Here is a 24,754-nt window from a genome sequence, read left to right as displayed (position 1 = left end):
TGCCGAGTACAGATTTCCCAATATGTCAGAGCAGCGTGGAGGGAAATCACCCGCCAACTGGAAATTCCAGATGCGACCTAACGATGACGAAAAGGTCTCTGGCTGTCGACTCGATCTGTGCCTCTAATCATCTTGTACATCTCTACCAATTCGCCTCTCATCCTCCTGCACTCCAAAGAGAAAAACCCTAGCTCACTCAACTCATCCTCATAAAGCACGCTCTCTCATCCAGGCAGCATCCTCTGCACTCTAAAATCACAAGGAGGACACTGAAAATTCACAGGTCAGGATGGAACCCCGGTTACAGGAACTGCAACAGAGCAGCTGCTCCACCTGCAATAATGCATTGGTACTTGGAGGCAGGGATGAAAATGGGCTTCTTAACTCAGAGGATTGCAAATTTATGAAACTGTCTGCCCCCAGTTGTTGAGTATAGCCCCAGCTGTAATTGACAGTTTTCTGTGAATTGGGATATCCATGTAAATGCCATGTCCAAGAGAGCTCACTAACTCATTTCCTCGAGGCAAAAGATATTCAGCATATCCCCTTTGACCCTCTCTAATTTTTAATCATGGAAAGTATCCTATCCAGATACATCACAGCTTGTTATGCAACTGCTCTGCCTGTAACTGCAAGAAACTGCAAAGTTGTGAACACAGCTCAGCACATCAGAAAAACCAGCCTCCCCTCCGTCACTCTGCCTATACTCCTCACTGCCTCAGTAAAGCAGACAGTGTAATCAAAGACCCCACCCATCCTGGACATTCTCTCTTCTCCACTCCTCCCATCAGACAGAAGATACAAAAGTCTGAAAGCACGTACCACACACTCAAAGACAGTTTCTATCCTACAGTTATTAGACTGTCGAATGGTTTCATCATACAATAAGGTGGACTCAGTCTCACAATGGTCTTGCACTTTCATGTCTACCTACACTGCATCCTCACTGTAGTTGTGGAACTTCACTCTGCATTCTGTTATTGTTCTCCCTTGTACCACCTCAATGTACAGATGTGTTAAAATGATCTGTGGAGTTTGCATGCAGAAATGTTTCACTGTACTTTGGTATGTGTGACTATAATAAACCAACGTACATTTATAAGGGAACCTTGCAGGAAAACGGAGGAGATGCGGAACTGGCCCCAATCTTACTGATCCGCTTGCAGGAAAACGGAGGAGATGCGGAACTGGCCCCAATCTTACTGATCCGCTTGCAGGAAAACGGAGGAGATGCGGAACTGGCCCCAATCTTAATGATCCGCTTGCAGGAAAACGGAGGAGATGCGGAACTGGCCCCAATCTTACTGATCCGCTTGCAGGAAAACGGAGGAGATGCGGAACTGGCCCCAATCTTACTGATCCGCTTGCAGGAAAACGGAGGAGATGCGGAACTGGCCCCAATCTTACTGATCCGCTTGCAGGAAAACGGAGGAGATGCGGAACTGGCCCCAATCTTACTGATCCGCTTGGCTGGACAGATAGCTCTTTTTATTTCTTTTGTCTTATTTTACCACCTCAGTGGGGAGGGGTGGGCTGCGGTATCAGTGCAATGAGGGTAATGCTAATTACAGTGTCAGCAATCACCAATTGCAGTTCAATTCCTGGCACTGCCTGTAGGGAGTCTGCACATTCTCCTTGAGGCCACATGGGTTTCCCCCCAAATGCCAAAGATATACACTTAGGGTTATTAAGTTATGGACATGCTACGTTGCAACCAGAAGTGTGGAATACTTGTGGGCTGCACACACAAGATGCTGGACGAACTCAGCAGGCCAGGCAGCATCTATGGAAGAAAGTACAGCTGACATCTCGGGCCAAGACCCTTCAAGGAGTCCTACCAAAGGATCTTGACCCAAAATGTTGACTACTTTTTTGCTGCCTGGCCTGCTGAGTTCCTCCAGCATTTTGTGTGTGTTGATTGGATTTCCAGCGTCTGTAGATTTTCTCTTGTTTGTGATTTGAATACTTGTGGGCTGCCCAGCACAATCCTCACTGATTTGATTTGACACGGATGATGCATTTCGCTGTATGTATGATGTCCATGTGACAAATAGAGCCAGACGTTAGCAGTGGATGCAGTGTATATGGATTTCAGTAAAGCATTTGATAAGGTTTCCCACGTAAGGCTCCTTCAGAAAGTATTAAGGCATGGGATCCGAGGAGACCTTGCTTTGTGGATCCAGAACTGGCTTGATCACAGAAGGCAAAGAGTGGTTGTAGAGGGGTCATATTCTGCATGGAGGTCGGTGACCAGTGGTGTTCCACAGAGATCTATTCTGAGATCCCTCCACTTTGTGAGTTTTATAAATGACCTGGATGAGGAAGTGGAGGGATGGGTTAGTAAGTTTGCTGATGACACAAAGGTTGGGGGTGCTGTGGATAGTCTGGAGGGTTGTCAGAGGTTACAGCGGGACATCAATAGGAGAGTGTTGTTAAGAAGGCGTATGGTGTGTCAGCATTCATTAACCATGGGATTGAGTTCAAGAGCCATGAGGTGGTGCTACAAGACCTTGATCACACCCCACTTGGAGTACTGTGTTCAGTTCTGGTCACCTCACTACGGGAAAGATGTGGATACTATAGAGAGAGTGCAGAGGAGATTTACAAGGACGTTGCCTGGATTGGGGAGCATGCCTTATGAGAATAGGTTGAGTGAATGTGGCCTTTTCTCCTTGGATCTATGGAGGATGAGAGGTGACTTGATAGAGGTGTACAAGATGATGAGAGACATTGATCGTGTGGATAGTCAGAGTTTTTTTTCTCAAGGCTAACATGTGCTTGGCAGTAGGTACCAAGGGGATGTCAGGGGTAAGATTTTCCACACAGTAAGTGGTGGGTGCATGGAATGCACTGCCAGTTAAGGTTGTAGAGGTGTATGCAATAGGGTTCATAAGACATAGGAGCAGAATTAGGCCATCTGGCCCATCGAGTCTGCTCTGCCATTCAATCATGGCTGATCCTTTCTTTTAAAAAAATCTCCTCCTCAACCCCAGTTCCCGGCTTTCTGCCCGTAACCTTTGATGCCATGTCCAATCAAGAACCTATCAATCTCTGCCTTAAATGCACCCAACGACCTGGCCTCCACGGCTGTATGTGGCAACAAATTCCACTAATTCACCACCCTTTGGCTAAAGAAATTTCTCCACATCTCTGTTTTGAAAGGGCACCCCTCTATCCTGAGGCTGTGCCCTCTTGTCCTAGACTCTCCCACCACGGGAAACATCCTTTCCACATCTACTCTGTCTAGGCCTTTCAACATTCGAAAGGTTTCAATGAGATCTCCCCTCATCCTTCTGCATTCCAATGAGTACAGACCCAGAGCCATCAAACATCCCTCGTATGATAACCCTTTCATTCCTGGAATCATCCTTGTGAACCTCCTCCGGACCCTCTCCAATGCCAGCACATCTTTTCTAAGATAAGAGGCCCAAAACTGTTCAGAGTACTCAAAGAGAGGCCTCACCAGTGCCTTGTAGCGCCTCAGCATCACATCCTTGCTCTTGTGTTCTCAACCTCTTGAAATGAATGCTAACATGGCATTTGTCTTCCTCACCACCGACTCAACCTGCAAGTTAACCTTCAGGATGTTCTGCACAAGGACTCCCAAGTCCCTCCGCATCTCAGATTCCTGGATTTTCTCCCTGTTTAGAAAACAGTCCATACATTTATTTCTACGACCAAAGTGCATGACCGTGCATTTTCCAATATTGTATTTCATTTGCCACTTTCTTGCCCATTCTCCTAATCTGTCCAGGTCCTTCCACATCCGACCTTTTAAGAGACTCTTAAAGTAGGTACATGGAGCTTAGAAAAGTAGAGGGTTATACACTGGGGAAATTCTAGGCAGCTTCTAGAGTGGGTTACATGGTCAGCACAACATTGTGGGCCAAAGGGCCTGAAATATGCTGTAGATTTCTATGTTCCATCTCTGATTTTTGAATTTTCTCCCCATTTTGAAAATAATCTATTCTTTCTACCAAAGGGCATGACCATACACTTCCCTGCACTGTATTCCATCTGCCACTTCTTTGCCCGTTGTTCTGATAGTCTCAGCCCTATAGTCTCCTTGCTTCCTCGACATTGACCTTTCCTCCCAGGCTGCTGTGTCCAAACCCGGGAACTCCCACTCCCAACAGCACCTTCACCGGAAGGACTGCAGTGACTCCCCCTGTCGTTCTCAAGGGCAACTAGGGAGGGGCAATAAACAGGGTTGGCGGTTGTCTGTGAATGGTTTGAGCACACCGACCCCTCTGCTCCTGGTGGAGCTCGCCGTCATACTGCGCTCCGCTGACCACCCGCCGCTGCTCGGCGCTCAGCCTCTCGTACTGCCCGCCGGTCACAGCAGAGGCTTGGACACTGCTGAAGCAGGACAGCTGGTCGGCGCTGAACACCACCTGCCACGGAGAGAAAGACAGCAGAGGGTTAAAGAGCACCCAGCAGGAACCACAGCCCCCATTCCAATCCACAATCAGAGTCGGGGGTCTTCAGACATAGTGGAATTCGAGGCCAGACAGCCCCTCCTCCCTGCTCTTTCATCAAACCCCTTTGCATGCATTTTACCCCACACACTAAATCTTCATCCATCCCCATCAGGGAGCAACTAAAAATGAGCTTTATTTGTCACATGCACATCAAAACATGCATCTTTTGTGTCCACAGCTAACACAGTCTGAGGACTGTACTGGGGACAGCCCACAAATTGACCACAGCCCACAAACAAACAGCCCACACACTTCCAGTGTCAATATAACCTGCCCACAACTTACTAACCCTAACCTCTTTAGTTGGGAAACAGCTTGATGTCATGAAACACAAGCCCACTTAACTTTTGTAACCAAAGTTATTTCTACTGAGAATATCAGTTTACCACGTGGGAAAACTCACCGCGAATTTATCGGGGGGAATGAGGGCAATGGCGGTAGGTGTGAGCCCCTCAATCTGCTGCGCAATCAGTGACGACAGGGCCATGTCGGTCAACCCCGCTGCCGAGAGAGAAAAGCCGGTCAGCTGAACCTGTCTGATGGGCAAAGGTTTGACCAATGCACGTCAAAGTATAAACCAAGAGCTTCACAGCCAAAGCACCCACCCTTCCACTGTGCTCAGTTTGGGGGGGGGGGGGTTACTGTGTAAAATATACCACCCAGAGGTGACTACACAGGGGCAGTAGAGTGCTTTTATTTTATTTAGAGATTCAGCACAGTAACAACCCCTTCCGTCCCAACAAGCCCAGGCGCCCATTACGCCCACCTGACTGATTAACCTGCTTGTTGTGTCTGTGCACAACTACATATCAATTCCACCACACATACGGGAGATGACTTTAACTGAGGGGGGGGGAGAGGGGAAAGAAGGGGGAGGTGGAGGTGAGGGTGTTGGTAGTAGAGGGGGAGTTGGCGGTAGGGGGCGGGGGGACGTCGGTAGGCATAGAGGTTGGGGTGGGTAGGGCAGGAGGCAGTAGAGGTTGGGGTGGGGGTTGGGGGTAAAGGGATTGGTAGGGTGAGGTTAGTGGGGAGGGTGAGCGGTAGGGGTTAGGGAGGGAGGTAGAGAGAGACCCCTCCCCCCATAATTCTAAGTGGGAAAAGTCTTTGCTCTGAAAGGAATATATCCGTACATTACTCTGCTAACACCCTAATGCGCGGAGCACCCGGAGGATATCCACGTGGTGGAGTTGCTGGTGTCGTAGTTACACTAAGCACTGACTGTGAAGCGCTCTGCGGGAGTGTCGTCTATCACGCCCGCCAGGCTGCTGATTTCTTTGAGAAGTGACCCTGCAGCACCGACAAACCTTACGCAGCTCTGTGTGCTGACACTACAGGTGTCCAGGCTCTGCCTGGTGCTTTCCACAAGACAGAGGCAGAATTCGGCCATTTGGCCCATTGAGTCTGTGCCACCATTACAGAATGGCTGATTTATTTTCCCTCTCAAGCCCAGTCACTCACCTTCCTACTGTAACCTTTGACACTACAACTAAACAAGAACCTATCAACCTCAGCATTAAATATACCCAGTGACTTGGACTCCACAGCCTTCTGTGGCAACGAATTCCACAGATTCTCCAGCATCTCTGGCTGAAGGAGTTACCCCTCATCTCTGTTCTAAAGGAATGTCTTTGTATTTTGAGGCTGTGCCCTCTGGTCCCAGACTTTCCCTCTATAGGAAACATCCTCTCCATGTCCACTGTAAATATACCTAATGACTTGGCCTCCACAGCCATCTGTAAAGGCTGGAACAACTCTGTAGGCCATTCAGCCCCTCGTCCCTATACTTTCATTTAACCCCTCTCTCACACATTTTACCCTGCACTCTAAATCTTCATCCATTCCCTGCAGACTGCAAAACTAAAGAGATTTAAAGATTAGCTCTACCTGTCCCACGTACATCAAAACATACAATGAAATATGTCATTTGCATCAATGACCAACACCGTCCGAGGACGTGCTGGGAGCAGTCCACTAGCGTCTCTATGTTTCATGCCCACAAACTACTAATCATTACCTGTAAAGAAAGGCTCTGCTGTGACTGGTTGCTTCCATCACCAGGAAAAGGATGGAAAGCCATCCTCCAAACTGGCTGAGCGGGTTAGGAACCAGTTGAGGAGCCATCAGGAATGTGTGTGATAAGCTGCACTTCAACAGGAAAATCTCACTGACCTTCAGAGACCCGTACAACTGTGCGGCTCTCACTGTAAACCCCAAAGGCCACTGTATTGGTGCCACCACATTCAGACGCAATCACTCCCTCAGTAACACCCAATGTCTGTCCCAACTACATAGCCAGGCACTCCCCCCCACTTACTCCCTAGAGACAGGTCGTGCACAGTAAAGGTCCCTCTGCATTGTCTCACCCCAAGGCAGAACAGGATCTGCCGGAACTGGGCAACAGGGAAAGGCGGAACAGGTGAGCACTTTATTCCTGAAGAACAGAACAATGAGGGCAGATTTGATAGCGGTACACAGAATGATCAGGGTTATCGATGGGGTAAATGCGAATAGGCTTTTAACACTGAGAGTGAGTGTAACTGGAACTAGAGGTCATGGGTTAAGGATGAAAAGGGGAACTATTGAGGGGGAATTTCTTCACTCAAAGAGCAGAGTGAGTATGAAGTGGGCTGCCAACTGAAATGGTGGATGCGGGTCTGACTGCAGCATTTAAGAGAAGTTTACACAAGTACACGGATGGGAGAGGTATGAAGGACAATCGTCCAGGTGCAGGTCGCTGGGACTTGACAGAGTACGGCTTGGCACGGACTAGATGGGCCAAAGGACCTGTTTCTGTGCTGTAGTGACCTATGACTAAATCTCTCTGTGCCTAGTGATGTTACTCCCGGGAGCTGTAACAGGGGTACTAGATGTGCCCAGCAGGACCGGCAGGGCACCTCGATACTTAGCACAATGCTATTACAGCTCAGGGCATCAGAGTTCAGAGTTCAATCCCAGCGTCCTCTGTCGTTCTCCCCAGGGAGTGTGTGGATTCCTTCCGGGTGCTCCGGTTTCCTCCCACATACCGAAGGTGTACTGGTTAGTAGGTTAATTGTTCATTGTAAATTGTCCCATGATTAGGCTAGTGTTAAATCGGGGGTTGCTGGGCAGAACAGCTTGAATGGCCAGAGGGCCTGTTCCGGACTGTATTTCTAAGTAAGTTTTAAAAAGTAATAAGTAGATAGATAAATAAATAATGGCACAAACAGAACAGTTGTGATGCTATATACTGGCTTGTGGTTCTGTGGCTCCACTCCCATCAGCAACACAAGAAATAGCCTCGTTTTACCTGCAATGGAGCCAATTTCAGTGAAGATTTCGGGCCCCCACTTGTTAACTGGCCCAAAGGCCTCAGAGCGAGTGGTCAGTCTGGCTAGAGCTTCAAACTGGCTTTCAGAACATCTCAGCTTCAAGTTGCCAATGAACAACACGGCTTTACTGCAAAGAGAAGAGGTTCCACAGTCGAGAGGGGCCGGTCCAGGTACAGCTCGGTTAAACCCATTGAACAAACACTCTGCCAAAAACTGGAGACACACATGGTTCTGCAGATGCTGAAAATCTGGAAGAGCGCACACAGAATTCTGGAGGAGCTCAGAGGGCCAGGCAGCATATGTGGAGGGGAAGGAATAGTCGATTTTTTGAGCTGAGACCCTTCATTCTCAGAAAAGATGGGGACAAAAACCAGAATAACAGGGAGAGAGAAGAGCACCGCTGGTGCAGTAGATGATAGGAGAGTCACGGTGAGAGAGGGAAGGCAGTGGTAGGAGGAGGAGGGTGAAAGGGGGCTGATGTGAGAGGATAGGAAGTGATAGATGGGGGAAGGCTGAAAGAGGAATCTGATTGGAGAAGACCGCACCATCACCTTCACATTCTTCCCTCTGGTTCCTGCTTCCTTCCCTTAATTCCACGGCCCATGTCTTCATCTACCAGATTCCTCCTCCTTTTGCTCGTTGCCTTCTCCACCTATCACCTGCCAGCTCCTTACACCATTCCCTTTTTCCAGTCAAATCCCCAACTGCCTTTTCCTTCTCACCGGCATTCACCTATCACCCGCCAAGCTTGAGCTCTTCCTCCTCCTCCTCCCTCTTTATTTTCTCCTTCCTTTCCAGTCCTGATGAAGGGTCTCAGCCCGAAACCTCAACTGTCCATTTCCCTCCGAGAATGCTGAGTCCCTCCAGCATTTTGTTTGCGCTTTGCCAGTAACTGCTTCTGACTGTTCATATTTTTACCGAATTTGATGCACAGATTTTCAGGAAAACTGAACAGTTTCACTCTCAGAACACTACGTGTACACCACACACTCACAGCAGTGGTCAGATGTAGACAGACATCACACCCTCACAGGCCGGAACAGCACTGATTAAACAAGCAAAAATCCCGCAGCAGAAATTCCTCACAGACCTTCAGCAGAATCATAGAGAACAGAAACAGGCCCTTCAGCCCATCAAGTCCATGCTGATTGTCAATCACTCGTTTACACAGATCCTACGTTAATCGCATTTTTTTTCTTTCCACGTTCTTATCAGCAGTCCCTCAGATTCTACCACTCACCTTCACGCAAGGGTCAATTCATGGTGACCAATTACCCTATCATCCTGCACCTCTTTGGGATGCGGGAAGTAGTTTAAGTTTAATTTAACTATATGCATGTATACAGCTAAATGAAACAGCGTCCCCAGGTGCAAAATACAGTACATATAGTCACAGTACACTGCACATATAGTTACAATAGCAGGTACAGTCACCAAGTAATATTAGCACTAATCCCCGAGTGGCACGGCCTGAAGACCGATGTTGCCATGGAGCCATGTTCCTGCAGGAACAAGCACGCAGCAGTTCCTCATCTCCCGCAGCTGAAGGCAATCCAGGGAGCGAGACAGCACTGACAGGAGAGCCAGCTTTCAGGGGGCAGCCCCCAACCCAGCATGCCTGCCACGTCTCTGCTCTCTCCCACACAGCCTCCAGCACTTCCTCCCCTGGGTGGCGCTAACAGGCAGCATGAGGCCCAGCCTGGGGCGCAGAGCAACCAGGGGAATCCCACACAATAACAAGAAGCTGGGGTTAGGGTCAAACCTGCGTCTCTGCAGCTCTATGAGATGTGTCACTGTGCTGCCCCAGTATTATCCAACCGTGAAAGTTAGGAACAGGGATCGCGTGTGATGCACCATCAATAACTCACACTGAGACGTAAGGCGAGATATCGGCTTTTATTGACTGGAAGAAGGAATCAGGAGTGAGTGACCATCATACTACGTCCTGGAGACAGAGAGAGAGCATAGGCTTCAGATCGCCTTTATACAGGGGTCTGTGGGAGGAGCCACAGGAGCAGTCAGCAAGGGCATGTCCAGACAGGCACACGTAGTTCACCACAGCGTGGACACAGAGCACCCAGTCAATGGTGGCCAATGGAAACTCCTGAATCTTTCACCTGTGCAGGGTCAAGACAAACATACTGAACTACCTGGTCCCTTATCGTTGTAGAAATGAGTGATTCATCAGCTCTGTCTATTTTAAGATCATCTCTATTGTCACAAGTACATCAAAATGTACAGTGAAATGTGTCATTTGCATCAAATTAATCTAATCAGCGGAGATGTGCTGGGACAGCCTGCAAATGTCACCACGCTTTCAGTGCCAACATAGCATGTCTACAAATTAATGTGGGAGGAAAATGGAATCTCACGCAGTTGGGGGTGGGGGGGTGGTTTACAGACTCCTTACAGATAGTGAGGGGAATTGAACGCCAATCACTGACCACCAGCGTTATCAAGTGTTGTGCTAATCATTATGCTACCAGGCTGCCCAAGTATTGTCTGAACTGGACTCCCACCCGACTAGGCTGGAGTCCCTGGAACACTGCTGTTGCTGGTATTCAGCCCAGGTACAGACCGTGGAGATCCTGGGAGGGACAAGGGCGGAGAACAACCAAAGACAAAGACTCATAGCCAAAAACATGACAGTTAAAATGAGCAGAAAATGATTTCCAGCTTGGAGGGGAGGGAACATGTCAGAGACCCCTCCTTTGTTACTGACCAGAATTCTTTGGGCCGGATCCTTTCCAGCTCGGAGACTGACATTCCACAGATGAAGTGGCCCAAGGCTACCAGCGTCGTGGCATTGAGGTTCGTAACTTGCCATCCGGCCCGTGACAGGAAGCTGCCAAACGCGATCCTCCTCTACAAGACACATTGGAATACAATGTGGGTGTTAGAGAGGGTGGACAGAGTCACATCAGGTAACGGAGGGGACAAGCGAGGAGGGTGGTTATGATTCAGGTGAGGATGACAATACACCATCAATGAGCATTTCCTCTTTCAGGAGGTGCACTAAAGCGACAGCGCAGTTTGTGTACATTTAAAGTAAAGGTTGATAGGTTCTTGATTAGCACAGGTGTCAAAGGTTATGGGGAGAAGGCAGGAGAATGGGGTCAAGAGGTGTAGTAAATCAGCCATCATCAAATGGCAGAGCAGACTTGAGGGGCTGAATAGCCTAATTCTGCTCTGTGTGTTATGGTTTTATGGTCATAGCAGTTAGCGTAACGTTAACTACAGCACCGCTGACCCATGTTCAATTCCGTCACTGCAAAGAGTTTGTAAGGGGATTCAGCCGGAAGCCACAACCTGTTGAGGGCCACATCAGAGGCATTTAGCTATGGCAACCAAGCAGTCCAGGTACGGCCTCCAGAAAGCCATCTCACATACGATAGCAGTTCCAGGCCAAACTTGAATCACTGAAGGAAGCTCAACAACTGTGGCAGGGGTTGAATACTATCACCTCCTACAAAGTGAAACCAAGTGACGCAGGTGACAACAAGGTAAGCTCGATGCCTTCTATGCTCACTTTGACTATCAAAACATGGAAGCAACTTCACAAATACTCATGGCTATGGTGACCCTGTGATTTCGGTCTCTGAGGCCAGTGTAAGAGCATCTTTCAGGAGGGTGAACCCACAGAAAATATCCAGTCCGGACAGATCACTTGGCCAAGTTACTAAAGACCCAGTCCACAGAGGTACGTCCCCCCCACCCACCCCGCAGTACCAAAGAACATGGTAATTTTCCTCCATGACTACCATCCAGTAGCACTGACGTCCACTGTGATGAAGTGCTTTCAGAGGTTGTTTATGAAGCATGTCAACCCCTGCCTGAGCAGCGACTTGGATCCACTCCAATTTCTCTACAGCAGGGGTGTCAAACTCATTTTAGGTCATGGGCCGGATTGAGCAAAATGCAGCTTCATGCGGGCCGGATCAGTCGGGCGCGTGCGAATGCAGCTTTCATTGCCTCCGTTTTTTCAGCCTGTTCTCATGTGTCTCAGTCTCTGCTATAACTACAAAGTGTTTCACTTCACAAATTTCGTTTCTTATGAAGAAGACTGCTGAGCAAGCATTATTTTTATGATTGGTATTAACTTACAATCATAGGCTTCATATCGCCGGGCCATTAGTAATTAAAATAATAGATCTATCTAAAATGATCTCGCGGGCCGGATATAATTGTACGCCAGGCCGGATATGGCCCGCAGGCCTTGAGTTTGACACCTATGCTCTACAGTCACAAGTCAACAGCAGATGCCGTTACACTGGCTCTTCACTCAACCCTGGAACATCTGGACAGCAAAGATGCACACACCAGGATGCTCTTTATCAACTACAGCTCAGCATTCAATACCATCATCCGCTCAAAACTAATCAATAAGCTTCAAGACCTAGGCCTCAATACATCCTTACACAAATAGATCCTCAATTTCCTCTCCAGCAGGCCCCAGTAGTTTGGAGTGCCAGCAACACCTTCCCCCCAGTCTCCATCGGCACAGGTGCACTGCAAGGCTGTGAGCTTCACCCCCTGGGCTCTACTCACTTTACACTTATGACTGTGAGGTGGGGCACAGCTCCAATGCCACATTCAAATTTACTGATAACACCACTGTTGTGGGCTGAATCAGAGGCGGTGATGAGTCAGCACTTAGGAGACAGATTGAAAATCTGGCTGAGTGCTCCTCTTACTCAATGCCAGCACACCAAGGAGCAATAGACTCCAAGAGGGGGAAAGCGAAGTTCCGTGAGCCAGTCCTCATCAGGGGATCAGAGATGGAAAGGGTCAGCAACTTTAAATTCATCAGTGTTATAATTTCAGAGGATCTGTCCTGGGTCCAGCTCCTAAGTGCCATTACAAAGAAAGCACAACAGTACCTCTACTTCTTCATGGCATGGCACCTAAAACTTTGACTAACTTCTAAGATGTGTGGCAGAGAGTATATTGACACGTTGCATCACAGCCTGATAGTGAAATGCCAATGCCCTTGAACAGAAAAGCCCACTAAATCGAGTGGATATGGCCCAGTCCGTCACAGGTAAAGCCCTCCCCACTCTTGAGTACATCTACATAGAGCACTATCACAGGAAAGCAGCATCCAACATCAGGGGCCCCCACCACCCAGGCCGTTCTCTCTTCCATCAGGGAGGTGGTACAGGAGCCTCAGAATCAGTTATTATTCTCAGAGGGTCTTCACTCTTCACTCAGAGTGAACTTCACTTCAATCAGTCTTCACTCACCCCATCACTGAAATGTTCCCACAACCTATATGGACTCACTTTCGAGGACTCTTCATCCCACGTTCTCAATATATATAGCTTATTTATTTATTATTGTTATTTTTCTTTCCTTTATTTGCACTGGTTGGTGTCTGTCCCACTGGGTTGGTCTTTCACTGTTTGTTGTTCTCCCCGAGACTGGGTGGATTTCCACCGGGAGCCCCAGTTTCCTCCCACATTCCCGATGGGTTGGGATTGGGGTTGGTAATTTATGGACGTACTTTGTTGGTGCTGGAAGCTCTTGCAGGTTGCCCCCAGCACATGCACGCCACTGGATGATTCAATATATATGTGACAACAAAACTAATCTTTATCTGAACCCTTCACCCAGCTGTGCCATGTGGATTATAGTTCAGATGTGAGCCCAGGAAGGTGAAGAGTGATTGAGACGCCATCCTCTCCTGAATGTGGCTGATCAACACCTCCACCTCTGAACTCACCCACAACCCCTTCACCGCTACCTACAGCTCACTTCATGTACACACAATCAGTCTGCGTATGCTACAGTTACTGTGATTGATAGGATTGCTTTTATATTTTTATTTATTGTGAGGTTTTTTTGTTTTTTTTCTTGTAACAATCATTTATTGAAAGGCCTGGACAGAGTGAACGTGGAGAGTTCACTAGTGGGGGAGTCTAGGACCATGGGGCACAGCCTCAGGATAGACAGACGTCCATTTAGAACAGAGATGAAGAGGAATTTCTTTGTCCTACAGGTGGCAATCTGTGGAATTCTTTGCCGCAGATATTTAAAGTGGAGGTTGATGGGTTCTTGATTACTAAAGACATCAAAGGCAGAAAAATATCCTCCACAATCTCCATCAATACAGGTGCACCACAGAGCCCTGTGCTTAGTCCCCTGCTCGACTCACTTTACACCTATGACTGCGTGGCTAAGCACAGCTCCAGCACCATCTACGTTTCTTAATGACACCAAACCAAAGGTGGAATTCAGAAGATTGAGGGGGGATCTTATTGAAACGTATAAAATTCTAAAGGGATTGGACAGGCTAGATGCAGAAAGATTGTTTCCGATGTTGGGGAAGTCCAGAACAAGGGGTCACAGTTTAAGGATAAAGGGGAAGCCTTTTAGGACCAAGATGAGGAAAAACTTCTTCTCACAGAGAGTGGTGAATCTGTGGAATTCTCTGCCACAGGAAACAGTTGAGGCCAGTTCATTGGCTATATTTAAGATGAAGTTAGAAATGGCCCTTGTGGGGAAAGGGATCAGGGGGTATGGAGAGAAAGCAGGTACAGGGTTCTGAGTTGGATGATCAGCCATGATCATACTGAATGGCGGTGCAGGCTCGAAGGTCCAAATGGCCCACTCCTGCACTTATTTTCTATGTTTCTATGTGATAAATCAGCATACAGGAGGGGGACTGAAAATTTGGCTGAGTGGTGTCACAATAACAGCCTCTCACTCAACTTGAGCAATCAGAGGATCAGAAGTGGAGAGGTTTAGCAACTTCTAATTCCTGGGCTTTACTGTTTCAGAGGACTTGTCCTGCACCCAGCACATAAGTGCAAAGGAAGTACAGCAGTGCCTCTGCTTCTTTATGAATCTGCAGAGATTCGGCATGAGATCTAAAACTGACAAGCTTCTACACAAATGCAGTGGAGGATACAGAACTGGCTGCATCACAGCACTGTCTTTGAATGGAAAATATTACAAAAGTACTCCCAATCCTTGAGCACACCTACATGAAACACTGTCGTAGGAAAGCATCCATCATCAAAGACCCTCACCACCCAGGCCATGCTCTTTTCTCACTAGAAGGCACAAGAGCCTCAGGACTCACATCACCAGGTTAAAGAACAGTTGTTACCCCTCAACCATCAGGTTCTTGAATAAAAGAGGGTAACTAAATTCACTTGCCCTATCATTGAAATGTTCCCACAACCAATCATCTCACTTTAAGGACTCTTTATCTCATGTTCTCTTTATTTATTGTTGTTCATTTATACTTGCATTTGCACAGTCTGCTGTGTTCTGCACTCTGGTTGATCTTCCATTAATTCTGTTGTAGTTACTAGTCCATAGATGTGTTGGGAATGGCTGCAGGAAAATGAATCTCAGGGTTGTATATGGTTACATATACCAGACCATAAGATATAGGAGCAGAATTAGGCCATTTGGCCCATCAAGTCTGCTCCATATTTCATCATGGCTGATCCACTTTCCGCTCAACCCCAATCTCCTACCTCCTCCCTGTATTCCTTCATACCCTGACTAATCAAGAATCTATCAATCTCTGCCTTAAATATACATAAAGACTTGGCCTCCCCAGCCACCTGTGGTAATGATTCCACAGATTAACCACTCTCTAGCTGAAGAAATTCCTCCTCATCTCCATTCTAAAAGGATACCCTTCTTTTCTGAGTTTGTCTCCTCAGGTCTTAAGACTCTCCCACCATAGGAGGCATCCTCTCCACATCCACTCTCTCAAGGCCATTCAACACTCGATAGGTTTCAATGTCACTCCTCATTCTTCTGAATTCCATTGAGTAGGGCCCAGAGCCATCAAACACTCTTCAGATGACAAGCCATTTCAACCCTGGAATCATTTTTGTGAACCTCCTTTGGACTCTTGTAGTCACGTGCAACGCGCTACGAAAGGAACACAAGGAGGCAGAGAGAGCTGAACTCAGAATGACAAACTCGCATGCTCAAATCTCCCCTCCCATGGGTCCCTGCGACCAGTGGGGCGGACGTGACGTCAGACCATCCCCAGAAGATCCGCCCCGAACAGGCCACGCATCTGCCTGCGGCTCCCAATGGCGGTTCGAGTCCTGTGTGTGTGGACTACCACACCCCCCCCCCCGAGAAACGTCCATCGGGGGAGTGGAGCCCCCAGTCTGTGTGGCTTGCCTGGGTGTCCGGCCTTGCCAGCACGGTGCGGGTACTCTCACTGGTTGCTCAATGTCCAAGTGTGCCGGTTTGAGGCGGTCCACTGTAAAAATCTCTTGATTCTTGATCAGCTTGAAGGGCCCCTCATATGGCCGCTGTAGAGGTGACCTGTGCATGCCCTTGCAAATAAAAACATACCCACAGTCTCAGAGGTCTTTAGGTGTGAAGGATGGCGTGGGACCATGCCTGGAGGTCGGGACCGGTGCCAGGGTCCCTACCTTGTCCCGCAGCCTCGTTAGTACTGCTGCTGGAGTTTCTGCTGAACCTCAGGCCTCTGGTACGAACTTGCCCGGGACCGTCAGGGGACACCATAGACCAATTCCACCGAGGTGCCCATATCCTCCTTGGGGGCTGTGCGGATGCCCAGTAGGACCCAGGGAAGCTCATCTGTCCAGCTGGGGCCTCCGAGGCGGCGCGCCATCAGGGCCGACTTGAGATACAGGTGGAATCGCTCTACCAAACTGTTGGACTGGGGCTGGTACGCTGTGGTGTGATGCAGCTGGGTGCCCAGGAGCTGCGCCAGTGCTGTCCACAAACCAGACATGAACTGCGCCCCTCTGTCAGAGGTGATGTCCATTGGGAGGCCGAACCTGGCGATCCAGTTGGCAATCAGTATCCTGGCGCAGGACTCAGTGGACGTGCCTGCGAGTGGTACGGCTTCCGGCCATCTGGTGAACCTGTCTACCATGGTAAAGATATACCTGGCACCCCGGGAGACTGGCAGGGGGCCGACGATGTCCACGTGGATGTGTTGGAACCTCCTGTGCGTCGGCTGGAACTGCTGGAGGGGAGCCTTCCTGCACGTGCCGCTGGACTTCGGCGGTCTGGCAGTGTACGCAGGTCCTGGCCCAGTGTCCGACCTGTTTGTGCAAACCATGCCAGACACATCTGTCCACTACCAGCCTGATGGACAGGTGGGCCAGGTCGTGCAGCGTGTCGAACACCCGGCGCCTCCATGCCGCTGGTATCACAGGTCGGGGTTTGCTGGTAGACAGATTAGGAGAATGAGCAAGAAAGCGGCAAATGAAATACAATATTAGAAAATGCACGGTCATGCACTTTGGTCGTAGAAATAAATGTATGGACTGTTTTCTAAACAGGGAGAAAATCCAGGAATCTGAGATGCAGAGGGACTTGGGAGTCCTTGTGCAGAACACCCTGAAAGTTAACTTGCAGGTTGAGTCGGTGGTGAGGAAGACAAATGCCATGTTGGCATTCATTTCAAGAGGTCGAGAATACAAGAGCAAGGATGTGATGCTGAGGCGCTACAAGGCACTGGTGAGGCCTCTCTTTGAGTATTCTGAACAGTTTTGGGCCTCTTATCTTAGAAAAGATGTGCTGGCATTGGAGAGGGTCCGGAGGAGGTTCACAAGGATGATTCCAGGAATGAAAGGGTTATCATACGAGGGATGTTTGATGGCTCTGGGTCTGTACTCATTGGAATGCAGAAGGATGAGGGGAGATCTCATTGAAACCTTTCGAATGTTGAAAGGCCTAGACAGAGTAGATGTGGAAAGGATGTTTCCCATGGTGGGAGAGTCTAGGACAAGAGGGCACAGCCTCAGGATAGAGGGGAGCCCTTTCAAAACAGAGATGTGGAGAAATTTCTTTAGCCAAAGGGTGGTGAATTAGTGGAATTTGTTGCCACATACAGCCGTGGAGGCCAGGTCGTTGGGTGTATTTACGGCAGAGATTGATAGGTTCTTGATTGGACATGGCATCAAAGATTACGGGCAGAAAGCTGGGAACTGGGGTCGAGGAGGAGATTTTTTTTTAAAAAAAGGATCAGCCATGATTGAATGGCAGAGAAGACTCGATGGGCTGAATGGCCTAATTCTGTTTATGTCGTATATTACTCCTCTTTACACTCACCTACTGAAGAATGACAATTTTTAAAAAACCTTGAATCTTGAGTTGTGTCAATAATCTTGTCAACATATAATTCTCAATCAACCATATGATCCATTCCCAACACTTCTACTGAGAGCCAATAACTGAATTATGAATGAATAATTGAATCCCATCCAATTCCTTCTCTGGAGTCACAGGCAACAGAAAATGGGCTTGTTTCTGAGCAGAAGCCTCATCAGTTACAAATGTCTCCAAGCATTTTAAATATTATTAATTAACTTTGAAATGCATGATGACTGGTTGTGTGCACAATCATCTGTGCACAGTGAGCTCCTACGAACAACAATGAACAATTTATTAGCAATTTGCAAAAGTAGAACGGGGCCAGGACCTGTTGGGAATACAACACAACAGTCAGAGTAATCACTGTTGTAATGTAACCACATTCACACAAATCAAACTCCTACAAAATGAATGGTTGCAGCATTTTAAACAAATTGTCTGAGGCAGAAGTGTTACCCAGGATCCCTTGTGCTTTCTTAAAACAGTACTGCATGATCTTTAACAGAAAGGATTCTGCAGCTGTTGGAAATCTTGAGATTAACACTCTCAGTATTGAAGGAACTCAGCAGGCCAGGCAGCATCTATGGAGGGGAATAAATAGTCAATGCTTCCAGGACAGGCCCTTCATCAGGACTGGAACAGAGTGAGGCAGAAGCCAGAATAAGAAGGTGGGATTAGGAGAAGGAGTACAAGGTGGCAGGTGATAGGTGAGAACAGGAGAGGGGGAAGGTGCATGGGTGTGGGAGCGGGGTGGGGATGAAGTGAGAAGCTGAGAGGTGATGGGTGAAAAAGGCAAAGAGTTGAAGAACAATGAATCTGATAGGAGAGGGGAGTAGACTATGGGAGGAAGGGAATGAGGAGGGGCGGCAGAGGGAAATGATGGGAGGTCAGGAGAAGACAGGGCTAGAGAAGAGCTAGAGTGGGGAGTGGAAAAAGAGATGGCGAGGTTGAAGTAAGAAGCTGGGAGGGGATAGGTGGAAGAGATAAAGGGCTGATAAAGGAGGAATCTGATCGGACAGTGGACCATGGAGAAAGGGAAGGAGGAAGGGGACCAGAGGGAGGTGTGATGCACCATCAATAACTCTCGGAGACGGGAGGTGAACGATAGGCTTTTATTAGCAGCAAAAGGGAGCACGGCATCTCGGAGACTGAGGGAGGAGCAGTGCCCCAATCGCCTTTATACAGGGGTCTGTGGGAGGAGCCGCAGGAGCAGTCAGCCGAGGGGCAAGTCCAGACAGATATACATAGTTTACCACAAGGTGACAGGTTGGAGAGAAGCGAAGGAGTAAGAGGGTAACCAGAATAAGGAATGTAAAACTGGTACCACAGTAACAAAGCAGTTAGTCGGAGTATGGCGTCCAATTCCTGCATTCGTTGCAAGGAGTCTGTATGTCCTCGCATGGAATGTGTGGGTTTTCCCCAGTAATCCGGTTTCCTCCCCCAGTACAAAGGCATACTGGGTAGGTTAACTGATCAATAGACAATATAGGTGCAGGAGTAGGCCATTCGGCCCTTCTAGCCAGCGCCACTATTCACTGTGATCATGGCTGATCATACACAATCAGTACCCCGTTCCTGCCCTCTCCTCATATCCCTTGACCCCCGCTATCTATAAGAGCTCTACCTAACTCTCTCTTGAATGCCAGTCAGTCTGTCCTTTCGATAAGATGTATATCCTTGAATATTCATTTCCCAGGCCCTGTCCGCTTGAAGCCATGTCTCAGTTATTCCCACAACATCATACTTGCCAATTTCCAACTGAGCCTCAAGCTCATCTACCTTATTCCTTATACTTTGTGCATTCATATATAATACTTTTAATTCGGTACTCCCCTCTCCTTTCATATTAATTCCTATTTCACTTGGCCATACTGTATGATCTCTTCTTGAGCTTTCTACTCCATTAGTTCTGTTGTCCTTTTTAACTTTTCTTATTTTCACTTTCCTTTTAACTCCATCCTTATATTTCCAGTTCATCCCCTCCCTCCCCCCACTACTTAGTTTAAACACATCCGTGTTGCAGTGGCAAACCTGTCTGCCAGAATGCTGGTCCCCCGCCTATTAAGGTGCAACCCGTCCCCTTTGCACAACTCATCCCTACCCCAACACAGATCCCAGTGGTCCAAGAATGTAAATCCTTGCTTCCTGCACCAGTTCCTCAGCCACACATTCAGATCCATTATCTCCCTGTTCCTGCCCTCTCCAGCATGAGGAACTGGAAGCAAACCAGAGATAACCACCCTGGAAGTCCTGCTTTTCAGCCTTCTTCCGAGTTCTGAAGTCCCACTGCAGAATGTCCTTCCTCTTCTTGCCGATGTCATTTGTGCTGACAGGCACTACCACTTCCGGCTGTTCACCTTCACCCTTGAGGATTCCCTGCAATCGGTCCGTGATGTCCTGGATCCTAGCACCAGGGAGGCAACACACCATCCTTAAATCTCGCCTGTTGCCGCAGAAACACCTTTTTGTACCTCTCACAATGGAGTCCCCTACTACTACGGCTCTTCCTGATGTCTGACTCCTCGGCTCTGCTTCTGCACCAATTTTCAGCTCGCAGACCTGTCCGCCTCTCAGACTGGCAGTATCTTCTGTCCTGACAGCTTCCAAGAGGGTGAACCTGTTTACGGGAGGTACATCCCCTGGGGTCTCCTGTACTTCAAGCATCCTTTCCTTCCTCATCGTCGCCCCCTTTCTCTCTTCCAGTATCCTCAGTGTAACGACCTCACTGTAGGTCCTGTCCAGAAAACCCTCGTTTTCGCAGATAAACCTGAGGTCATCCAGTTCTTTCTTCAGTGCTGCAACATGCTCCTTCAGAAGCTGAATCTGGACACACTTTCCACAGCTGTAGCAGCCGGGGGCACCATCAGTGTCCCTGACCTCCCACATCATGCACGTAGCACACTGAATCAGCTCAGCGGTCATGTCTTCACCCTCTGCAATTGAGCCTGGCTTAGTTTCCTCGCCGAAGACTCTTGAGCCAAAGACTAGCACTTTTCACACCAGGCACTTCCCTCGACCAGGCCGCTTCCCGCCATTGATCATTGCATATTGCATATTGTCCCATGGTTAGGTTAGGGTTAAATCAGGATTGTCAGGGGTTGCTGGGGCGGAAGGGCCAACTCTGAGCCGTACCGCTAGATAAAATTTAAAAGGGAAAGGGGGCGAAAATATCAGAAGTTGGAAAAATCAACACACATGTCATCAGGTTGGAGTCTACCCAGATGTATATTTAAGGCAGAAGCTGACAGGTTGTTGATTGGTCAGTGTGGTGAACTATGTGCCTGTCTGGACACGCCCCCTGCTGACTGCTCCTGTGGCTCCTCCCACAGGCCCCTGTATAAAGGCGACCTGAGGCCTGACGCTCGGCCTCAGTCTCCAGGACATTGTATGATGGACACTCACTCCTGGTTCCTTCTTCCAGTCAATAAAAGCCGATATCTCGCCTTATGTCTCAGTGTGAGTTATTGATGGTGCATCAGTCAGGTCATGAAGGATATAGGGAGAAGGCAAGAGATTAGGGCTGAGAGGAAAATTGGATCATTCGTGATGAAATGGTAGAGCAGACTTGATGGGCCAAATGGCTTAATTCTGCTTCTATATCTTATGGTCTTATGAATATGAGGTGTTGCTTCAACCTGAGGCCAGCCCGAGTTTGGCCTCATCATGGCAGTCGAGGAGGCAACGGACAGATGTCAGAATGGGAACAGGAAGTCAAATTGAAACGGGTAGCCTGTGGGCGATGTTGCCATCTGAGGCAGACAGAGCAAAGGAGCTGAACAAAGCAGACCCCCAATCGATGTCGATGTAGAGGAGCCTGACAGACTCACAGGTGAAGTGTCGCCTCACCTGGGAGGACTGCTTGCGCCCCTGGATGGCGGTGAGGGAGGAGGCGTAGGGGCAGGTGTAGTATTTGTCACACTCGCAGAGTTAAGTGCCAGGGGGGAGATCAGTGGTGAGGGAGTCACATAGAGAGCGATCCTTACAGAAAGTGGCGAGGACGTGTAAGAAAAGGATGCGCTTGTCCATAGGATCCCGTTGGAGACAGAAGTTACACAGAACGATACAGAGCTTGTGGAGTGGTTGCTAAGGACTAGGAGAACCCTATCCCTCTTATGGCTGCAGGAAGATGGAGTGAGGGCAGCCATGCAGGAAATGGAAGAGATGCAGATTAGGGCAGCAACCACAATCGACTTCCCCACACCTCCCCTACTCTGCAATTTCTCTGGTGATCACTATCAATGTGCACTGGTCCATGTTTACTGATCTCCTTCCTGGCACTTACCCTTGTAAGCACGACAGGTGCAATTCCTGCGCCTACACCTCCTCTCTCAACATGAAGCTGGTGTGGGCGTCTTTAACATCTACTAGGGATCGGGCACCATTGAACTGAATATGCACAGGTTCACACATCTTGATTGCACCCCTTCGGGAACCCCACCTCCCTGACCAGGTAGTCATCAGGCACAATTCCCAATGCTTAGAGATTCCACAGTTATCACTAGTCTGCTGAGCAGATCCAGTCGTCGCCTATGCCAGGGATGAAGGAACTGCAAGGCAAGCCTGCCAGTTCCCAAGCCTCATCGTGAAACAAAACCATGTACACGTCTGGCCCAAAGGCAGTAGATGAGACCAAAATGTCCTTTGAGGTCAACCTACATTCTTGAGAGGAGATTAAACGGAAGATACACACAGAGGAAGAAGGCCAAGCGTTACCTGTTTCGCACTCCATTCATCCATCTCTCCCAGGAATGAGAGAATACCCAGGTCCAGCAGGTCCAGGGACTGTAGGTCTCGGCCGCTGAGCTGGGTGACAGCTCTACCCAGCTGCAGAACCTGCCAGCGTTTCATTGATCTCACTGGCCCGTACAACTAGTAACAGATAACAGAGAGAAGGTAATAAGAGAATCCCAAATCCATCAACTCCAGCATTTATGCAAGACCTCTTCACACAAGCATCTCCCTCATGACATCCCAGATGCTCTTCCAACTGCCTGGGGATTTTATCCAATTCCACCACTATAGGTGCATGATTAAATGACAATAAACTTTATGATCTAAAAATCACAAAGTTCAAAGTACATTTATTATCAAAGTATTTATGATATAATCAACTTGAGCTTCATCTCCTTATAGGCAGCCATAAAACAAAGAAACCCATTTTAAAAGATTGTCAAACACTCAAAATGCACAAAACAGAAAACAAATCATGCAAACAATAAAAGTTCAGAATAACATTCAGAATGAAGTTTACAAAAGTGAATCCACAATCACAACTGATCCAGGAGACTATTAGTTGCAGGCCACAGCCTCTGTTCAGTGCAAAGATGAGTAAAGCTCACCAGACAGTGAGCTGAACACAAACCCGTCCTTTGCCTCTGGCCCTGACTCCCCAAACTTTTCAATCTGGCCTGGCGCTTAAACTAGCCAAACAACAGCCACCGTTCACTCTCAGGCCGGGCCGTGTCACCTCGACTATGCCTCGCCTGATTCAGCTCCAAGTCGGCTCGGGAATGGCTAGACATTGGCTCATTCCCCGCTCTCAGGCCAGGGCCCTGTTGCCTCAACTCTGCCTCGCCTGATTCAGCTCCAAGTCTGCTCGGAAATGGCTAGACATTGTCTCGTTCCCCGCTCTCAGGCCAGGGCCCTGCCACCTCGACTGCCTCGCCTGATTCTGCTCCAAGTCTGCTCGGGAATGGCTAGACATTGGCTTGTTCCCGGTCTCAGGCCAGGGCCCTGCAGCCTTGATTCAGCCCATACACACACCACACCCGTTCTGCACCTTCCAAACTCCAGTTCACACTGCTAAATGCCGGGTCAAAAGCTCAACCCTGAAGGGAAGATGCAGGCTATTGATTGCAGTGATTGGTTTCCAGAAAAAAAGTCAGATTAAAATAGTAGTTAGTCAAGTTGTTTCTGTGGTCTCTGTTTCACTAGTGCCATCTTAAACCGGAATATATGCCTTGGATAAACTGAACCTCCGTTGCTCTCCTGGGTGGAGAACTTTAAAGACTGGGTCAAGAAATTCCTTCTCATCTCTGTCCTGAATGTCTATACCACTATTTTGAGACTTTGACCATTGCTTCTCGGGAAACGTCATCCCTGCATCAAAATTCTCCACGAATTTTGTGCAGTTCACACCTCTCAGTTTTCTAAATTCAAGACAGCATAACTTAATCTGCTCGGCCTCTCCCCCAAGGGTATTTCTGGAAACTGATCTGGTGAACCTTCACTGCACGCTTTCTTATCGCAAGAGTATCATTCTTAGGCGAGACCGAAAGACTCAAGATTGTTTATTGTCTTTCTTCAGTAAACAAGCGTAAAGGAAAATGAAATTATTGTTACTCAGGATCGAATGTAGCATAAAAAAGACACAATAAGCATAAAAATTAATAATAAATATAAAACACAATGTACAAGTAACTGAGTACAGCCGTGTATATACAGATCCTATAAAAAGCATTCACCCTCCTTGGAATTTTTCATGTTTTATTGTTTTATAACATTCAATCACAACGGATTTAATTTGGCTGTTTTGACATTGATCAACAGAAAAGACTCTTTCATGTCAAAGTGAAAACAATTTTCTAATTGGTCTAAATATATTATTATTATTAAACACAAAATAATTAATTGCATAATTACTATTCTTCCCCCCCCCCTTCAAGTCTGTATTTAGTAGATTGACACCTTTGACAGCAATTACAGGCTTGAGTCCGTGTGGATAGGTCTCTATCAGCTTTCCCCATTCTTTACAAAACTGCTCAAGCTCTGTCAGATTGCAAAGGGATTGTGATTGAACAGCCCTTCTCATGTCCAGCCACAAATTTTCAATTGGATTGAGGACAGGACTCTGAGCTT

At 48.1% G+C, this 24,754-nt stretch overlaps 1 protein-coding gene across 1 annotated transcript in view; it reads right to left on the bottom strand.

The window, feature by feature from the left end:
• The window catches only part of LOC132379218 (stereocilin), a 93,167-nt gene that overhangs the window by 2,052 nt on the left and 66,361 nt on the right, over positions 1 to 24,754 (bottom strand). The window contains exons 23-27 of the mRNA XM_059946928.1: positions 22,610 to 22,765; positions 10,512 to 10,654; positions 7,768 to 7,916; positions 4,885 to 4,982; positions 4,247 to 4,394 (exon numbers count right to left, since the gene is read on the bottom strand). Of these exons, the coding sequence (XP_059802911.1) occupies positions 4,247 to 4,394; positions 4,885 to 4,982; positions 7,768 to 7,916; positions 10,512 to 10,654; positions 22,610 to 22,765 (694 nt within the window). The remainder of the gene's footprint in view (positions 1 to 4,246; positions 4,395 to 4,884; positions 4,983 to 7,767; positions 7,917 to 10,511; positions 10,655 to 22,609; positions 22,766 to 24,754) is intronic.

This window comes from Hypanus sabinus, chromosome 21 (assembly GCF_030144855.1).
Source record: "Hypanus sabinus isolate sHypSab1 chromosome 21, sHypSab1.hap1, whole genome shotgun sequence".
In the NCBI taxonomy this organism is placed as follows: domain Eukaryota; kingdom Metazoa; phylum Chordata; class Chondrichthyes; order Myliobatiformes; family Dasyatidae; genus Hypanus; species Hypanus sabinus.
This window is presented reverse-complemented; position numbering and strand designations above follow the sequence as displayed.